This window comes from Patiria miniata, unplaced genomic scaffold, assembly GCF_015706575.1.
Source record: "Patiria miniata isolate m_02_andy unplaced genomic scaffold, ASM1570657v1 HiC_scaffold_12, whole genome shotgun sequence".
Classification (NCBI taxonomy): Eukaryota; Metazoa; Echinodermata; class Asteroidea; order Valvatida; family Asterinidae; genus Patiria; species Patiria miniata.
The window spans coordinates 2,422,383-2,442,930 of NW_024037050.1; the positions used below are offsets into that span (position 1 = coordinate 2,422,383).

Here is a 20,548-nt window from a genome sequence, read left to right on the forward strand (position 1 = left end):
CCCTAGAGCACATTTTAAATGATGTGCCTAGACTCGATTCAGTCGACTCGGAGGATCTTGATGTTCCTCCCAGTCTGGAAGAACTCGATGCTGCGGTTAAGCAACTTGGCAAAAATAAAACTCCCGGCCTAGACGGTCTCACCTCTGAATTTTTTCAAGCCTTCTGGCCTCTCTTCAAAGACGATTTATTCTCCGTTTTTTCTCACGCCTGTAGCACCGGAATTCTTCCGCATTCTTTCCGTCGAGCTGTCATCACGCTCATTCCAAAAAAAGGAGATCTTTCCGACATAGCCAATTGGCGTCCGGTTTCCCTCCTGAACACCGACTACAAAATCTTTGCCAAGTTGCTTGCCAATCGTTTAAAACAATTTATTGGCAATGTAGTCCACCAAGACCAGTGTTACTGCGCTCCTGGTAGGACAATTTATGACAATATTTCTCTCATTAGAGATATCATAAATTTCTGTAATTTCAATGATGTTCCTTTGGCCGTGGTCAACTTGGATCAAAAGAAAGCTTTTGACAGCGTTGACCACGGTTATCTGTTTAATACTATGAGAGCCATGGGTTTTGGAGACGCTTTTATATCATATATTAATCTCTTGTATAATGGTGCCGAGAGCCTGGTGAAGGTGTGCGGCTCTTTAACTGCACCCTTCACCTTCGACAAGGGCATCCGTCAAGGGTGCCCGCTCTCGGGCCTTCTCTACTCCATTGCCATAGAGCCTTTTCTTAACAAACTCCGTAATAATCTGAATCAACATAGTTTTCTTCTTCCCGGCACCGATAAATACGTTTCGGTCTCGGCGTATGCCGATGATATATCTCTCTTTGTCACCTCCGACAACGGTTTTAAAATAATTGAGCAAACCTATGCTATTTTCAGTAGAGCCTCTGCTGCAAGTTTAAATACTCAAAAATCCCAGGGGCTGTGGGTCGGTTCGTGGACCGGACGAGTCGACCGGCCCCTGAATTTTCAGTGGAACAGTCAAGGTCTTACCTTTCTTGGAGTTCGCTTGGGAAACACCCACGATTTCCTTAAACAAAACTGGGCCATCTGCAAAGAAAAACTTCACAAAACTCTGTCTCAGTGGAAACGTCTCTCTTCGACCCTATCCTTTAAAGGTAAAATTCTCGTGGCCAATCAACTCGCTGCTTCTAAACTCTTTCATATTTTGGCCGTTCTTTCCCCACCCGAAAATGTCCTGAGCGAACTCCAGGAACTGCTGGTCGACTTCGTCTGGTCCGGGAAGAGACATTATCTCAAAAAACAAATTCTCTATCAGACACCCGACAGAGGCGGACTCGGTCTTGCATGCCTCCAAGCACGCACGCTCGCTTACAGAATGTCCACTATCCAACGCTTTCTCGGTCTGTGTCCTCATCCTGCCTACACCATGGTTAGCTACTTTCTCCGTCGTTACAAAAAACTCGACTTTGATTTCCAACTCTTTCAACTTGATCTCGATCCCAAATTCTATATAAGCATTCCTCCACTCTACGGCGAGCTTCTGCGTGCTTGGAAGGCATCCGGAGCTCGAATCGAAATACCATCGGATCAGATCAGTCATGTTATCAACATCCCTATCAATAGCACTCTCCTCGAACACGCGGCTGACGATGGGAACACCTGTTCTCGACTCTTCTCGTGCGGGATCAGGATCGTCCGTCATCTTCTTCATCCCTCCACCGGTCGCTGGCTGGAAGCCGAAGATCTACCCTTCGCCCCGTCCAGTTTCCGTCGTCCCTCCCTCCGCCTCATTGACAGATTGCTTCGCCGCCTGCGTCTCGCCCTCCGCTCGTCTTTTCCGTCTCTCATCGGCTCCTGTGGTCTGCTAGCTCCTCCGACTCCTCTCCGCACCGTCCCCTGCTTTCCGGATAATCCGATCCCCTTTTTCATCGCTCCCGACCTTAACGGGCTCTCGCTATCCTCCAAGACCCTTTACGATATCTTCAACGTTTCCGTCAACTGCCACCCTCCCACTACAATCACTCACTGGCATCGCATCGGTTTCTTCAATAACTCTGAATTCTCCATCCCCTGGACTCAAATCTACAAGCTTCCCACTTCCAAGAAAGAAGGCGACGTCCAGTTTCGACTTCTTCATAACTTCCTGCCTTCTCTCCCTGTTCTTCATCACCTCAACCCGGATATCTCCCCGTCCTGCGGATGGTGTGGAGAGGAAGGAACTGTCATCCACCTCTTCATCCTGTGCTCTGCCATCCAACCCGCCCTCAACCTTCTACACGCATTGCTGTCCCGTCTTCTTCCGGATCTCCGTCTCAACATTGACCTCTACTGGATCCTGATCCCAAACGCCAGGAGTCGGGACCGGGACGCGGTCAAACTCGCTAATTTCCTCATCGTCAGCCTAAAAAATGTAATCTACTGGTCCTATCGCTCTACTACCTTTTCCGATCCTCTTCTCGTCTGGTCTCATCGTCTAAAATCTAAAATCCTCATCGAATATCACTACCACCGGTTAAACTCATCCCTTGATCTATTTCTCAAAAAATGGTACATTAACGATTCTCTCTTTACTGTAGCCGACAATAAGATAACGTGGTTGATCTGATCACTATTTTCTTTGCTTCCTCTTCCTTTGTAAATTCATCCCCTCCCCTTCCCAGGATCGCCGTTGCGTGGGTTGTCCCGCCGACCCAAAAGCGGGACGTTGTGCTTTTTGCACAGCCCACCTCGACGACCCTTTTTTTCCCACCCGGGGCTTACCGGTAGTGGGCGTGTAACATGCCCACACCAGAGATGCCGGTGACCCCACTCCTTTTTCCTCTCCCTCTCCTTACCCTCCCCCTCCTTACCCTCCCCCTTGAATACTGTTTTAAGTTTCACAGATGCTTCTATGCATTTCGTTGCGTACTTTTTTTTCTGTTCATTTGTTTTCTATTGTATAATTGGTATTGTCTTATTCCTCTATATAGTTCTGTCATTTTTGCAAGATTCTTATTTGCACTTGTTCGTTTATAATTTACTTTTGGGTGAAAATTACTTCAGTTTATTGATCATGTATTTTCTTGTTCTGTTCTCGTTTACATTTTGTTGTTTGCATCTGATATAATGATCTTTTGGATATAATGATCTTTTTCTGTGCGTTAATTTCTGTCTTTGATTGTTCGTATATTTTTTGTACAATTTGTTTTTGTTGATCCCATCTTCCAACTAAATTACTTCTAAAGAATTTTCTGTTTTGTTTTTTTTTTGGTTGTCTTTAATAGCTTTTGTTTACAAGAAGACGGGAGAGATTGAGTGGCCGGCGGGCGGAGTGACGGGGTTGGTGTGCGGGCTCGGGCGGGGTGCTGGTGCTTGTGTTTCGTCGCCGCGGTTTGCCGGTTTGGCAGTAGTACACAGCCAATAGGTGTGCCGCGGCGGCGTCACGTGGTGCCGGCGCTTCGCTTGGGCTTGTGTTTCGGCCTGTTGTTTGCTCTGCTCGCTGGTTGCTTGGATTTTCCCGATTTTCTTGCCTGTTCCCTTCATAATAATAATGATAATTTCTTTTAGTTTTCAATTACTTTTTCGTGTTTACTTTACAAAGATAATTGTTCGTCTTTAAAATAATTGTGTTTCGGATAATTTTGTTACTGTTTATTATTTACTTTAGTATACAAATCTTTTATTTGCAATTGTTTTAGTTGCTTTGTATATAGTTGTTTTGGATATGTTTTCAATTGAAATAAAGTTTTCATTTGAAAAAGTCAAAAAAAGTCTTTCTGTCTGTCTGTCTGTCTGTCTGTCTGTCTGTCTTTCTTTCTTTCTTTCTTTCTTTCTTTCTTCTTTCTTTCTTTCTTTCTTTCTTCTTTCTTTCTTTCTTTCTTTCTTTCTTTCATTCTTTTTTTTCTGCACAGCACGTTTCCGCGGGTTTTCTCCTAAACGGTTTATGATATGAACTTGCATTATATATCGACCCTCATCCCTAGTGGTGCATATTACTCTGACGTCATTGTGACGTCATCGGGTGTCAAATTACAAGCGATTTTAGCTAAAAAGTGACCAATTACGTTCATCTATAACTCTTGAACAAACTAATCAATGATGTTTGTATTCTGTAATCAGATAGACCATTAATTGATAAACGTTTTTTGTACAATGTAAATTTAAGAGTCCGACAGATTGCAAAATGAATAAGATTAGCGGTAGTATTTGCTTTTGAAGTGAATAAATATTTAAAAAAGAGTTGTACTATACAAATTGAAAGTATCATTGTTGGTTTACTTTAGCAAGCGAGCTGAAGAGCTCTATTGAATTGCCATAAAGAACAAGGGCGACTGAGTGCACAATTAGCTCTGGCGAAAAATGCGACGCCGATGGCACATAGGGAGCACCATACTTATGGTCAATTTTCGGGACAGACAGATAGAACATCCGACCGACCGATCGACCGATCGACCACCAAGTGACATGTAGAAGCTCCTGCCGGCCAGAGCATAAACATCGCATAAACAAAGCCCACCTTTGGGGAACATTTCCTCCTTCTGGATACCGTCCAACCACTACACAAAATGTCGTCCATCTTGGTCGAGGAAGATGTTATACAGCGCAAGTGCGAGTGACGCACAATAAGCTCTGACCGTGTTACAGGAAGTCTTGCATGAAAGTCTTGCATAAAATCGATCAAAATGATCCCTGCCGGAGCTTAAAAATGCGACGCCGAAAAATGCGACGCCGACGGTCAATTTTGGTCAGACAGACCGACCGACCGACCACCAAGTGACATGTATAGAAGCTCCTGTCGGAGCCTAAAAATTCTACATGATGGCTGTATTCTCGAGTACAATGTACTCAAATCTCAAATTGGTAAGGAAACTGAGGTCTCTCTTTTGTTGAGAGGATTTTAAAAACCCAAAAGGTCCTCACTTCATACAATGGCTTAGCACAGAGAGCCTCGATTCGATGCTAATTTGAAATTCCTCTGTTCATTGGCGGATGGATTTTATCCCTCGGAAGATGGTGTTGGATGGGATCAACAGGTTTACTTGCCGGTAGAGGATTGTAATGAGTCGTGGCCAACCTTTTACTTGTGTTTTTTTTTCTAGAGCATTGAATGGTACCAGCAACTTCGGTTGTTGTTTTTTTGCCATAAGTATATATATACAATAACATGAGGGAAACACATAGGAACATTCATTTTGCCGAGTTCATGAAAAAAAGTAAAGAAATGACCAGGCCATGTTCATCCAATAGGCACAGTAGGCACTGTGCCTAGGCCCTACGAAAAATTTGGGGGCCTTTACGAAAAATGTGAGGGCCTACGAAAAATACCACAGTGTGCCAACGTGCTTTTAGAGCTATCAGTTTTGCCTGTCTTGTTTAGTACATCATGAAATTAGTGCTGGTGCTTAGGGCAGAGTAGGGCCTACGAAACACTGGTGCCTAAAGGGTATACGAAACACTTAATCCGAACCTGGAAATGACTACTATATACCCAGTGAATTTCTGCCCGAAAATTGAATTGGTATCGCTCCAGAGAAAATAATCAAAGGTGGTTCTAAGAAGTGTGCAAGCGGAATCCAGTTACGAGACCCCAAAATTGTGAATGTGTTTTCTGTTTTATCCGATTGTTGAAGTTTGGTAGGCATCCTAAAGATTTTGAGCAATTTTTGTTGCTGTTGTGTTGTAGTCGTTTTTTGTGTGTGTTTCTTTCCAATAATTAAGTTGATGCCCTGCTGCAAGGAGCAGATAGCGACCACCCTTTGATTTGGGGTACCTGCGCCCTTTTGTCGATAAAATTGTGATTCTCATCGGTTTTTTCTCTGGAATTAAATAGGATATATATTCATTATAGAGATGTTTTTCTTTTCAATACGACCTTCAAACTGGAATCCTCAAACTCATATTACTGTAACATAAGTGCATTTTCAAGCGCTCCATAGAGATTTCTGCGTGTAAGTTCCCGACCCTTCACTCCATGCAATCGAATCAGCCACCGAAACGTTCATTGATTCTGATATTTCCGGAGCCTTCGTAACGCAACACTGGGAATTCTCAATCTTTAAGTTTATAACTGTACCTACCTGCATTAAAAATAGAACAGAGAGCGGTTTCAACTCGCCTAACATCGTGGTTATTTTTGCGGGTATGCTTTTTGCACGCGTCCGCCTTTAAGATATGCTGGTACAAAGTAGATCAATAATAACCACCGAACTTCATTGCCTGCTTCAGTGACTAAAGGACCACACGTTTTTCTGGACCTCTTCAGTTTAGTCGCTGCCTCCAACGTGCTCGTATCTCCGGTAGGTGTACGAGCTCAAACCTCGTCATGTCCATCACGCTTGTTCTGATCGCGCTGATCGTTGGGCTGTTCGCATGGTGAGTAACATAGACCATTTTCTCGCTTAATTTGAAATATTTTGGGTTCTACGTTGCTTGGAATTTTATCAACATCTATAAAGTGTGTCCCAAAAAAAGGGCCCGTCTGACTATTTTTTTTTTTAAATATCTACAAAACTGTGAAGTCAATTTCAAAATGTTTTTATTGTGCAGATTCTCCTTATCCTTGGCCTGAACCCCTATGAGTTTCATTTAATTTCAGTCACGTATCACTACACAATTGTCAATTGATCACAACAACATTTTTGGACACTGTGACCAACAAGTTCCTTGCCTTAATGACTTTCGGTGCAGTGTCATGTAAGCTGTGTAAAATCCTGCATGCTGTGAAAAGGGCTGCGGTTGGGATTTGAATCGTTTGCCTGGCTATCAGTCATCATGGCAATGCATCAGTTTAATGCTTAAGGGCAAATGATTCCAATCCCAAACCACCTCAGTTTTTTCACAATCAAAAATTTTCAAAATTGACATCATGGTTTTGTAGCTATTTCAAAAATAGTCAAATGACACTTTTTGAGGGACATACATGTATAATTTAAAGAAAAAATGTGCACGTTTATGCTCCGAACAGGAGCTGCGTACCTTTCACTTGGGTGATTTTTGTTTGATTTTGTCCACAAGGAGATGATGTCAAAATGTAGTTTAAATGGTTGGTTCTACTAAAATTCTACCACTTTATGTTAAACATGACTTGAAGATGCAGAAGAGAAAACGAAACCCTACATTTCTTTTTCTTTGCCTCCGATGATATTCTCTTAGGAGCTGGTACAAGAGACGAACCTATTTCAAGACGTTGGGGCTGTCCGGCCCGCCTCCCCTACCGATCGTTGGCAATATGCTTTCGTACGGCAAGGTAAGCTGAATTGATCTCTGTCTTCCAATCACCAGAACAAAAGCAAACCTCGGCAAAGACATTACGGTGACATCCAACAAAGTTATCACTTTACAGTGAACATTTTCAGAAATCTACAGGGTGATGCAGAAAGAAGGAAACCCACTTTTGACAGCAATTTCCACCTACTTGTCGAGCATATTTCAAAACTTCAATTAAATGGTATTAAAACATTGATCTTTAAACATAAGTGACGAAAACAACTGATTGCAATTTCATATTTTGTCTCTGTGATATGGTAGTTTACAAATTTCATGTGCCAAACCTGTTTGTCCACAAACTGCTTTTTTCCATCCGCTTGACTGAGCTCCGGAGCTTGATTTGAAGAAAAAACAATACCACACTAGACTTGCACGTGGACAACAGTGATTTTGGTGACTTGTATTCCAATTGGCAGAATAACACTATTCTTGCAATTTTTTTAAAGATTTTTTTCGAGTTAAGTTAAGTTCAAATAACTTAACTTTTAATCATTTGAGTCAAGACTGAATCATTGTGTTTACTGTCAAATAGTGTGTTTCAAGTATGAGAAACTAAGACATATTGCGAAATATTCGTGGCGATTTTTGTCTGTTTTCCTCTGCAAGTTTTCGTTCATTCATAGAGGTGGGAAAACGTCCATGTTTCACTCTATTTAATGGGTATTCATTCATCAATTCGTAGAACGGTATAAAAGAATGATCAGTGATGGTTGACAGCTGAATTTTGTGATTTTGTTTTAATTAAAATAGATATAACTTGGGAATAGAGTATGCAAAGTACATGAAATTTTCACAGGTTAGCCTACTAGTCACTAACATACACTTTATCTCTATCTTATTGTTGTGAACTGGAGCGAGCCACATATTAAAAAAAATTCGAATTCTGTAACTTTCTTTTGGTCTCACCCTGAATACACATCCAAGCTATCACTGTATAGGCCTACACTCGCAACCTTATGTATTGCGATTGTCTCACTTTGTCTCACGCAGTAACATTGGCTGCCGCGCATAATGTCCATAAAAAAAACACTACCAGCCAAAACACTTCAACCTACCAGCTTTTTTTTACCAATCCTGTGTCTGTTAACGGCCTTTTGCACGAGTCGGCCATATTGAATTGAAAGTGAGGCAAACTCTTAATTTTTGGAACTTGCCAATAGAAATGAAAGGAAGTTAATTACTAATTCATCCCAGTCTGCTTCAATGAATAGTTAAAACTTTGTAATTAAACATTAAAAAAAATGACAGAAAAATAAGGCTGCATTTTAGGCCTGCATAAATAGTCTGGCGCCATTCCATTCAACAGTTAACAATGAATGAAATACATTTAGGGAACTCGCCAAAATGGCCAACTCGTGCATAAGGCCAATTCGATGTTATACAATATATTCAGGTGTTGTGTTGAACAAAATATGAACGTTTCACATTCGTGCAAGGGAAAAATAAATTCATTCGGTGACAGATGGAATGTTCCATTCCACACGGCTTCGCCTCGTCACCTCATGAAATTGTTCTTACCATTGCACTCACAAACATTCAATATTTGTATAACATCAACTATATAATCCACAAATCCACAGTGCCAAGCAAAGTATAACATACCAATACATATAACAATTGATATCCCACACCCTCCCCCACCCTTCCCCACCATCCACCACCCCCACAAAGCGCGTTTCTTATGGGAGGGGTTGGGACATATGGGGTTAGTGGCGTAACTGAAAAGCCCATTTAAAACCTCGTCTGACCATCACCTCAAATGTCATTTTGATCATTTGATCCATGCCCTGAAAACAGTTCACAAGTCGTTAAATTTCATTGCATTGTAGGCCCAGGCGGCTAAAACGATTTCTGGACTTTATGATCTTTTTTTTTTTGCTGCAGGGTATGCATGTAGCACATGAAGAATGGACCAAGCAGTACGGGAAAACATTCGGGTAGGTTTTTGTCACCGTGTCCTGTAGCTAGCGTATTGTAACGGCGGTGCCGGGCCGCCGGCAGAGGGCGCCAGCACGGACCCACGGTGCAACCGTAGCGTTGGGACCCCTGCTGCTGGGCCAGGGAGACCCGTTGCCAGACTGCGCCGACTCAGTAGTGTGACTTTTGTATAGCGTTCTTTTTGTTGTGAGTTGTATAAGGAGAGAGCCTCGTGTAAAGAAAGTGGCAAGAATAAATGGCCGGAGAGCCCCGAAACCCTGAAGAATAGTGTCTGTGGTTTCCTTCGTCTGGCGTGTGAGAACCCTAGATTCGTTCGACGTTACATTGGTGGCAGCGGTGGCATGTCTGACGGAGGAAAAACAGGTAGAATTTGGAGTGTTTTTCGCCATGAATACACCGGGTCGAGTTAGTCTGGCGTCCGACTCGCCACTCGGCGGGTACGCACGCTGGATCAGGGCCTCGCAGAGCGTAAACCAACCTGGTGAGATGGCCAGCAAAGCGTTCGTCACGTTAGATGACTCGGAGTTGGACTTTTTCAGTGTTTCGGGGAGCCAGCTAGGCCCACATGCTACATCCCATGGAGAATCGCGCCGCACTGTGCACCACGGCGCAACAGACGCTCTGTTCCACTCGGAACACTGCCGAGTTGCGCCTGTTGATAAGGCGGGGCTGGCCGGGCTTGATCGTCCGGAGACACCCCGCATCAACACACGTGCCAGGGCCCACGATGGGAACAGCCCCGTAACACACGCACCATACAACGGACGCATGTTTTCCTCCGGAACAGCTCCGTTTCACAAACACCAATTCACCGGGTGCACGTTCCCCCCGGAACTGCCCCGTAACACACACATTCATACAACGGATGCATCCCATGGGGAATCGCGTCGCGCTGTGCACCACGGCGCAAAAGACGCTCCGTTCCACTCGGAACGCTGCCGAGTTGTGCCTGTTGATAAAGCGGGGCTGGCCGGGCTTGATCGTCCGGAGACACCCCGCATCAACACACGTGCCAGGGCCCACGATGGGAACAGCCCCGTAACACACACACCATACAACGGACGCATGTTTTTCTCCGGAACAGCTCCGTTTTACAAACACCAATTCACCGGGTGCACGTTCCCCCCAGAACTGCCCCGTAACACACACATTCATACAACGGACGCATCCCTTGGGGAATCGCGCCGCACTGTGCACCACGGCGCAACAGACGCTCTGTTCCACTCGGAACACTGCCGAGTTGCGCCTGTTGATAAAGCGGGGCTGGCCGGGCTTGATCGTCCGGAGACGCCCCGCATCAACACACGTGCCAGGGCCCGCGATGGGAACAGCCCCGTAACACACACATTCATACAACGGACGCATATGTTTCATCCGGAACGGCTCCGTTCCACGGACACCAATACACCGGGCACGGTTTCCCTCCGAAACGGCCCCGTTCCGCGCATGTACAAGCGCCGGATGCGTGTTCCCTGGCGAAGTTGCTCCGCACGGGATTCAATGGAGCGGAGCTGGCGAAGTTGCTCCGCACGGGAATCAATGGAGCGGAGCCGGTGAAGTTGCTCCGCACGGGAATCAATGGAGCGGAGCCGGTGAAGTTGCTCCGCACGGGATTCAATGGAGCGGAGCCGGTGAAGTTGCTCCGCACGGGATTCAATGGAGCGGAGCCGGCGAGGTTGCTCCGCACGGGAGTCTATGGAGCGGAGCCGAGGGAGTTGCGCCGCACGGGAGTAAATGGAGCGGAGCCGAGGGAGTTGCGCCGCACGGGAGTAAATGGAGTTGAGCCGACAGGGTGGCTCCGCACGGGAGTTAATGGAGCGGAACCGTGGAGTTGCTCCGCACGGGAGTCAATGGAGAGGAGCCGGCGCAGTTGCTCTGCACGGGACTCAATGGAGCGGAGCCGATGGAGTTTCTCTGCACAGGGGTCAATGGAGAGGAGACCCGGGGTGGGCCAAGAGGAGAACCCAGAGGTGATCCCAGAGGTGATCCAAACGGAGAACCCAGAGGAAAACCCAGAGGAGACCCCAGAGGTGACCCCGGAGGAGACCACAGAGGAGACCAGGAGACCCAAGCAGATACCCCAGCGGAGGCGCCGCCTTGTTCGGGGACGAACAAGGGTCCTCGGAGGGGGCTGTGTAACGGCGGTGCCGGGCTGCCGGCAGAGGGCGCCAGCACGGACCCACGGTGCAACCGTAGCGTTGGGACCCCTGCTGCTGGGCCAGGGAGACCCGTTGCCAGACTGCGCCGACTCAGTAGTGTGACTTTTGTATAGCGTTCTTTTTGTTGTGAGTTGTATAAGGAGAGAGCCTCGTGTAAAGAAAGTGGCAAGAATAAATGGCCAGAGAGCCCCGAAACCCTGAAGAATAGTGTCTGTGGTTTCCTTCGTCTGGCGTGTGAGAACCCTAGATTCTATCGACGTTACAGTATATCAATTCGTCTTGTCAGTGATGATCGATTTATTTGTCTCTCTTACTTTCAAAACGCTGTGTATCTAGACCAATGTACCGGCATTCTTTAGTACTCTAGTGTAGTGTACACCTTTTTATGGCAAACCAGGTATTTGCATACATCTTGCGATTTCCGGTAGTGTTGGCGGTTAAACGTGATATGGAATGGCATAGAATGAAAATACAGAGCTTAAGGCCCCCCCAAAAAAAAAAATAGTCGGTCTCTGGTCAGCGCCCGCGTCGATTTTAATCATGCGCGTCAATTTATTTTTTAAATTTTCCGCTTTAGCTACAACAGCGATCTCTATTGCCGCACCACCTCAAATGTTTGTACCAAGAAGCACCAAGGAATGGGGAAATTGCACAGAGGCAAGTGATGTAGGGCACCAAGGCAAATGATGGAGGACACCAATGTATATGAGGACACAACAAGAGCAAAATAGTACCCACCTTGTCTGTAGCCTACAATCCAAGCTTGAAAAAAAAAGCCGACCAAAAAAAAACCGCGTTGCCGCATCAATTCCGGAACTTTGGTCTGACCAGAGACAGACTATTTTTTTTTTGCCTAATACGCACAACAATGCAGAAAACAATTGTTGTTGTTGGAAACCAAATATCGTATATTTCGTCATGTAGCCTAAATATTTGGCATTAGTGTCGTTTTTTCCCCTCAAACTACCTGATGCCGTACGTATTTCAATGGGAACGTACCAGAGGATGGCTCGTCCCGACACTGTATCCAAAAGCGCTACACGCACGGTTTACGCTGATCTCTTTCACATGACAAAACAAATGGGTAGGAAACAGAAAGCATTGTGGGAAGTTTGCCACAGTGATCACTGCACGCGTATCTCCAAGGCGCATGTGCAATTACCAACAATTTAAGAGCCAAGAGAACAGTGCAAGTGGCATACTAAGGTGGGGGCATTCCCACCCTTTCTATCGACCGTAAGGTCTGGATAGACTGGTTCCCGCTCCTATAATATGGAGACCGGTAGCTAGTTTTCATGTAAATCCGTTGATGGGATCACCTCTGCGCATGCGCAGTATATCTATATATATTTATTTGAAACGATGTTTACATTAATTTTCGCTCATGGATGACAGTTGAAAGCATGGCTATCGGATAACTGACTTTTATCAGTGCCTCTCTTTATTGATAGTTGCCAGGGACACTTTCGAATTCAGAGAAAATCGAAAATCATCACCACACAAACTGCGCATTAGTAGAGTCAGTGCTCTGATCATATTTGTACCGTTCATTTCTGTTTTCCCTTTCAACAGCGTGTTTGAGGGAGCTAGGAAGGCCATTATTACATCCGACCTGGATATCATGCAAGAGGTACTCATCAAGCAATACAACAAGTTCTGCAATCGCCAAGTAAGTACATTAGGACACAGAAAATGCAAACTTTCTGTCAATGTCGGGTACTTCACTGCCTGGTATGCAATCGATCTAGTGCGTGATTATTGCGTAGAGGAACCAGTGAGAAGGTGAGAGATCTCACTGTTAGACTGGTTTCCGCTCATTCTCCTGAAGACTAGTGAGGGAACCGGGAACCAGTTATATTCGTGCACGCTTTTGAGTACGGGAGATTGGACCTTTCGACGATCGTCCCCACCTGGCCCCCATAGGAAAGCACACAAATAAAGCGTGACGTCATCATGTCTCTGGCTTCTGTCAACATATTGAAAGAACTGCACACGTAGGCCACGTTCACTCATTGAAAATGTGCAAGTTGAAAACGACATCTTTTTTTTTTAACGAAGGGCGTCCATATGAAAACAATTCTACAAAGTTGTCCCGAGGTTTTGGAATTGCAGGTATACCCTTATAAAAATGACAAATCTGGACCGAATCCACTTTGATTTCTAATGACCTTCATCTCGCTGCCCAGAGTATTAAACTTCGTTCCGGTGCTTGAATCCCATCCGGAACTCCGTGACGCTCTGATGAATTTAACGTATTAATTTAAACAAATATGTAGCACCAACAATAATAATGTCTGGCAAGCCAATTTCATAAGCTACTTTTAGACGAACAAAATACTGAAATTACTCAATCCGTTCAAAGGATATAACCATTGAAACACAATGACCCTAAAACCCCTTTCGTCGAAACATGTTATTTCAAGAATCGTCGTCACAATTGTCTTCAAACATCACCAGCGATAAAATCTCAGTTTAAAAGTTAAAAATATTCAACAAAGTCCCTTTGAAGGTCCGTCTTAAAAAAAAAGGGATTTTATAAAACACACTGTTTGCCCAACCAGGATTGTTAATAAAGATATTGTGTACTACAGTCGTTGAAACAAGTATTCTGTGCCATTTTCTTTGTTGTTCCAAACAGTCAGAATACACAAAAAAGTCTTTTGGGGGGGGGACGAAACAGGTTTTAGGGTCATTGCATTTAATTGAGCAATATTTCAGTATTTTTTTGATCTAAAAGTAGTTTATGAAATTGGCTTCCCAGTCATTGTTATCTTTACTGCTACATACGTTTTTTAAATATGAAATATTTTGGGGGGTTTGGGTTCCGCTTTTTTGTACTCACCCTGTAGCTTCTTCTTTTTTAGTAATATAAGGCAACAATGTTCATCCTACACTTTTCAACAACAAAAATAAGCCAAAACCAATGTGTACGTGTCTTGGTTACCAAAGCGAAGCTGGTTGACTGACAAGCTGGCTAGTTAGCTAGCTTTCCTGTATGTTCGCTGGCCGGCTTGCCGGTTGACTATCTGGCTTGCTCCCCCTGGTTGGCTGACTGGCTGGCTGGCTGCCTCCCCGGGTTGGTTGGTTGGTTGGCTGACTGGTTGGTTGTCTGGTTGGCTGACTGGCTGGTTGTCTGGTTGGCTGACTGGCTGATGGCTGGCTGTCTAGGGGGAGCTAGCTGGATAGCTAGCTATAATGATTTTGTTGGCTGGCTAGCTCGTCGACTTGGCGGTATATGACTTATCTGGCTGGCTATCTTATTGGCTATTGGCCTGTAGGCTGGATTACTTGCCTGTCGGTTAGTTTGCTGGCTGGGTAGCTCCCCTATTAGCATGGCTGATTGGCTTGCTGATGGCCAGTTGACCGGCTGTCTTGCTAGCTAAATTGGCTGATTGACGTGCTGGCTGGTTGGTTGGCTGGTTGGCTGGTTGGCTGGCTGGCTGATTATTGGCTTGCAATCTTGTCGACTGGTCGGCTGGCTAGCTTATTAGTTGGCTGATTGGCTCGCTGGCTGGCTAATTGGTTGGTTGGCTGGCACGCTGGCTTGCAAGCTGGCACTTTGTCCGGTTGGCAGGCGGCTGGCTGGCTCGCCGGCTGGCTGTCTGACCGGCTGACTAACCATAGCTGGTGAGCTGACTGGACGAGTTTGTGGTGGTAGAGGTGGCACTTTAACCCATGCTTGCCAGAAAACTAATAGACATTGTACATTTCAAAAACCTAAATATTACAATTTTTCATCTTTTTCTTCCGACAGGAATATCCGCTCCGGCCGAAGCTCTTTAAAAACGATCTTCTGAGTTTAAAAAATGAGCGCTGGAAACTTATGCGAAGTATGGTAGCATCGACCTTCAGTAAAACCAAAATGCAAAAGGTTGGTCCAAACCAGGCAGTTCCACAAATCATTAAACAAACATGGCATTCAACTGAAGCCCACACATTTCAAGAACTCAGTCACAGTGTCAAAATGTCAGAGTTTGTTGCAGTTTCCCTTATTATACAATTTCTTAACCAAACTGACGCTGTAACTTTTATTACGTACCAGTAATTATAGTGAAGAATAAACTTTTTTTTAGCCGGGATGTGCCTGGCTTTGGTATGGGCTGTAGCGTATGAAGATACTCCAAATCGCAGTCTAGAATTTACACCAGAATGATCTTTTTAACCATTAACTTGATTACATCGTTTAGATGGCGGGTTTGATCGTGAACCGGTCGGAGATGCTCATGAAGAACGTGAACAAGCTTTGTAGCGAAGGAAAGAGTATCGAGATTTCCAAGTGAGTATTTTGTTGCCGTGATATCCAATATGCATGTGCGGGTCTGTTTATGAAGCTGTTTTTAACACTTCAGTATGTCCCGAAAACTATTTTTGAAATTACTAGGCCTTTAAAACCATGAAGTCAATTTTGAAAATGTTTGAATGCGCAGATACTACATGTCCTTGGCCTAAACCCCTAGTTTCATTTAATTTCCTTCATGCCTCACTGCACAAAGTATTGATCTCGATATCATGTTTGGTCACTGTGACCAAGTTCCTTGCCTTAATCAATTTCAGTGTTGTGTTATGTGAGCTGTTTAAAATCCTGCATATTGTGAAAAAAAGGCTGATGTGATTTGGGATTGGAATAACTTTCCCATGATGACTGTTAGCCAGGCCAATGATTCCAATCCCAACCGCAGTCTTTTTTACAAAATGCAGGATTTTACACAGCTAACATAACACAGCACTGAAATTCATTAAGGCAAGGAACTTGGTAACAGTGTCCAAAATATGTTGCTGTGATCAATTGGCAATTGAGTAGTATTGCGTGACGGAAATTAAATGAAACTCACAGGGGTTTAGGCCAAGGATATGGAGTATCTGCACAATTAAAAAGTTTCAAAATTTACTTCATGGTTTTCTTGTTATTTCAAAAATAGTCAGACGGGAGCTTTTTGAATACATAAAAAACAAGGCATCGAAAAGCAAGGCATACAGGCCAATTGCACCGAGCGTTTCATGTGTATGATAAACACTGTGATATCATTTTGTTGTGTTAAATACAGAATGCTGGGCAGCTTTGCAATCGAGTCTGGCGCCCTGTGCGCATACGCTACAGAGATAGACTCACAGAATCTGGACGACACCACCTTCATTGACATGGCCGAATTATTCTTTCAAGGATTCAAGGAGCAACAGACTACCTGGGCGATCACCCGTAGGTTTTAGTGTCAAAAATTGATCCCCAATTCCTTTCTTCACTCTGTCTACGATTGGAACGGCATCTTGTTGGTTTAGGCGGCCACAGGGAAGATAGTTTGTCGGGGCTCGGGTCGAAAATCTAGTTTCTTTAAAATCTCGATTAGTATACTCCTTGATCTTATAATCTAAATTTGTAACCTGCCAGCCGCGAATTGTATGTCAAGTTCAGAAATATTATATGCATACAGAGCCGGTTGGTAGTTGACAATCTTGTTTTTATGAGGTTTTTTTTTATTTTCCTGCAGTGATGATGCCCTGGATGGAGCCGGTCCTTCGTTGGTTAGGATTCTCCTTACATCCGATGAAATCCGTAAATTTCTTCAAGAGTATTGTCGTGGATATTATTCACGAACGCAGGGCGGACCCTAACCAAAAGGTGAGTCGACCATTTTGGCCAGGCAATTAACTAAGTCAGTGCGGCGCGTTTTACGGCACAGAAGTGAGGATTTTATCACGTGCCATTTCTGAAATCTCCCAAGATTCTTGGACATTAGAGTTAGCCAGATATAATAGATCAACCATGTATTGGCACCACTACTAATCACAGTTTTATGCTTTTGACTCTGCGAACATTACCAACCTCTGTACAACAAAACTAATCCTTCACAGTGACTTTCTTGATGAGTTGCTTGACTCGAATTAAGTTTAAACCCATTTATCTATTTTTAAATTAACCACACCCTTTTACAAATCCAAGGACTACGTGGACTTCTTGCAACTTCTGATGAACGCCCACAAATACCAGGACGAGGACACGCCCGAGGATGAGAAGGTCTACGTGGATTACAAGCGCGCCCTCACCGAGGATGAAGTCACTGCCATGGTAAAACAACCCAATGAATGATCAATTTTAATTTTTTTCAGGATTTTTGGTTCTTTACATTTCGTGAAGAGCAGGTTCTCGGAAACACATCAGTTAGTGTGAATCAACCACGTATGGCCAGCATCGGATTAAATCCTTTTTATATCTCACATATTTCTTTGTTGATTATTCTTATTACAATATTTTTGAATAAAAAAAAGGTGACAGTCGAAATTGTTTTGCACACAGGCCGTTGTTTTTTTTCTCGGTAACTACGAGACAACCACCACCGCCTTGTGCTTCACTTCGTACCTTCTGGCGACCAACCCAGAGGTCCAGGAACGGCTGATCGATGAGATTGATAACGTCATCGGGGAGAGGACTTCCCTCACGTATGGAGACGTGTCTAAGTTACCATACCTAGACATGGTCCTACACGAATCAATGAGGATATACCCGCCAGCCATTGAGTACGTATTTGTATGCCCGACTGGTTAGGATTGTTACATTCTTACTTTGAATAAAATCGAGTGTTTTGGAAATGATTTTGGTTTTACTCCAGACACCGCATACAAACACTAACCGTGAGTTAAAGCACAGCCATGCCAGAGACTACATGTACTCCTAATTTGCATACGACTTGTGCCAGATTTTTGAACATGCAAAATGATCCAATAAGCCTTTTCGGAGTTCCAACTGCGCATTCATAACCTGTGGCAACGCGCATTATTTGTCTCAAATGGCCTTTGACATCATCGCGCCACTGACTTTACAAAAAGGCTGCTTGTGCATTGTGGGTACTGTCAAAGGGCATTTGAGACAAACAATATGCATTGCCACAGGTTACGAATGCACGCAGTTGGAACTCCGAAAAGGCTTATACCATGGTGAAAAAGCAAGTAGTGGTGGGAGCCTACTGCTCGACACCGTGGGAATGAGGTTATTGGTGATGCAGGCGTACAAGCACAAAAATAGTCTGGTTCCTAGACAAGACGATTCTAACATTTCATAGATTATAGGTCAGGTAACCGTCAAATTCAAAAACAGAACATGAAGCAGCAAAGCTCAGCGTTTGTCTGAATGATAGTTAGGGACTTGGGGCCTATAAGGTTCGAATTTTAAATTGAAGTGAAATTACAGAAAAATAATGAGGTTGAAAATGTCCCAAAAATAAGAAATTCTTGTTTACTGTTTAAATAAAACATACAAATCGAAAATTCTTCAGGAGAAAAAAAATATTTAAAGAGCCCGGATAGCAGGGAAATTAGATCACAACAAGCCAAATTACCATTTCGTTTTCTTGACGGTTATAAATTCACAGAGGTAATAATAAACCTGTAAAATAGCATGTAAAACGAATAAAGAAGCAGATTAAACAAAAAGAAGAAGAAGACGTCTCCGAGATTAGATAACTGGAAATCAATTGCTACCCTAACCTCTGATCAATTGGTCATGCTTATTGCATTGGGCTCTGTTGTGCGGGATGTATAGGCCTTGTTGGCCTCGCCCAGCCTTCCCATGATTCCCCCGTTCCTAACCTCCACTCTCAATTATTTGAAAGAGGCAAGCTCCGGTTTTTGTTTTTGTTTTTTTTAATCCAGGTTTGACCGAATTTGTCAGGAGGATTGCGTTATCAAAGGCATCCAAATCCCGAAGGGAACGATGATGGAATTTCCTGTCTGGGTTGTTCATCATGATCCCGAAATCTGGCCAGATCCGTACACGTTTGATCCCCAACGGTAAGAAATTAAATGGATGTGTTCGAGTAGCTAACCCGGATCGACTCGGGTTAGCGCCGTGTGCCGTGGATTAGCTCTGACGTCACTTCTCGGGGCTCACCCGGGTCAGCCACCACAGACCCTGCTCGTGGAGCAGAGTGGAAATACGTCACACTGTCGCATGCGTTGTTCATTCCAAGAAACGGACAAATTAATATGGCGGCCGGACAGCGGAAATCTCAAGTCGATCCAGGTGTGCTACTCGGACGCACCCAAAGTTTGTCTATCGGCAAATGTTGCTCGATCGAGGTTTTGCCTAGACCTCTATGCGACGCCAAGGTTGGCACCTCATTAATTGTCATAAAGTCTGCCGGTCGTGTAATTATAGTTCGTTATGCAGCCTTCCAATAGAAATTCAAATTTATATTAGTATTCACATGCAATACCTAGTCGTCCATTGTTAAAATACGTAGTCTATAAGAAACAAATGAAGTTAAAGTATACAATGTTTTTGTTTTATTTGATGTAGGTGGTCAGCGGAGAATCGAGATAAGATCCACCCTCTGGCGTGGATACCCTTCGGCGGCGGGCCCCGTAAGTGTATCGGCTACCGGTTCGCTAACCTCGAGATCGCCTTGGTCATGGTCCGTCTGCTGCAGAAGTATCGCTTCGAAACGAGTGAGGAGACAGATGTAAGAATCCCGAAATAAAAGTTTTGTCGGTATTTGCTAAACGAGTGGGATTGCACAATAAGCTCTGGCTGTCTTGCATGAAAGTCTTCAACGTTGACCGGAGATTGTGCGTACATACGAGCCCGAGCCGCGGCGTCCCAATTTCAAACTGAAGTTTCATCAACAAAGTATTTTTGTAAAAACCTTTAGGCCTCCAGAGGCATGTCATTCAAATGTCACTTTGTTCAAGATTTTGTTCTGAGATAACGCAAAATTTGCGTGACTTTTTGGACAGTCCGATTTCAAAATTGAAAAACATCGCTTTGGAATACCCAATTTACGTAAAAAGCAAGGTGTATATTTTACTCATATTGCAATAACTCAAAATTGACTTCTTGCCCCAAAGTGACAGATTTTCACATAGCCATACAAATCCCAATCTGTACAGCGCAAACTGTCCCAGGATGCAACGCAACTTCCGTTTAAAACAAGTGTGTGGAATCTATATCCATATTTTATGTGAGATTTCATGAGTTTGAGCTGGCATTTACGGCATTTTTTATTTCGTATTCTTTTTTCCCTCCCCTAGATTCCTCCGAAAGTTGGCAAGCACGGGCTTATCCTACCCGAGAACGGCATGACGCTGCGACTGGCCCCACGAAACAAATAAAAGGATTGATTGAGGTGTTGGAGAAACAATTTGCTTTCGGTTTCAAGTGTAATATAGTTATTGTTTATTATTCCAAAGTTTGTGACGGGGAAACTGGTAAGGAACATGCATTGTACATTGTTATTCTCGGGGA

At 44.1% G+C, this 20,548-nt stretch overlaps 1 protein-coding gene across 1 annotated transcript; it reads left to right on the forward strand.

Moving 5' to 3' along the window:
* Positions 1-6,155: 6,155 nt before the first annotated feature.
* LOC119745235 (cytochrome P450 3A24-like) lies at positions 6,156-20,548 on the forward strand. Its single transcript, XM_038221462.1, has 13 exons — positions 6,156-6,322; positions 7,103-7,196; positions 9,101-9,153; positions 12,886-12,982; positions 15,068-15,184; positions 15,501-15,589; positions 16,359-16,510; positions 16,800-16,930; positions 17,252-17,377; positions 17,606-17,826; positions 18,958-19,095; positions 19,604-19,766; positions 20,335-20,548. Exons 1-13 carry the CDS (start codon positions 6,273-6,275, stop codon positions 20,413-20,415), a joined length of 1,512 nt encoding a protein of 503 aa, XP_038077390.1. The 5' UTR covers positions 6,156-6,272; the 3' UTR covers positions 20,416-20,548.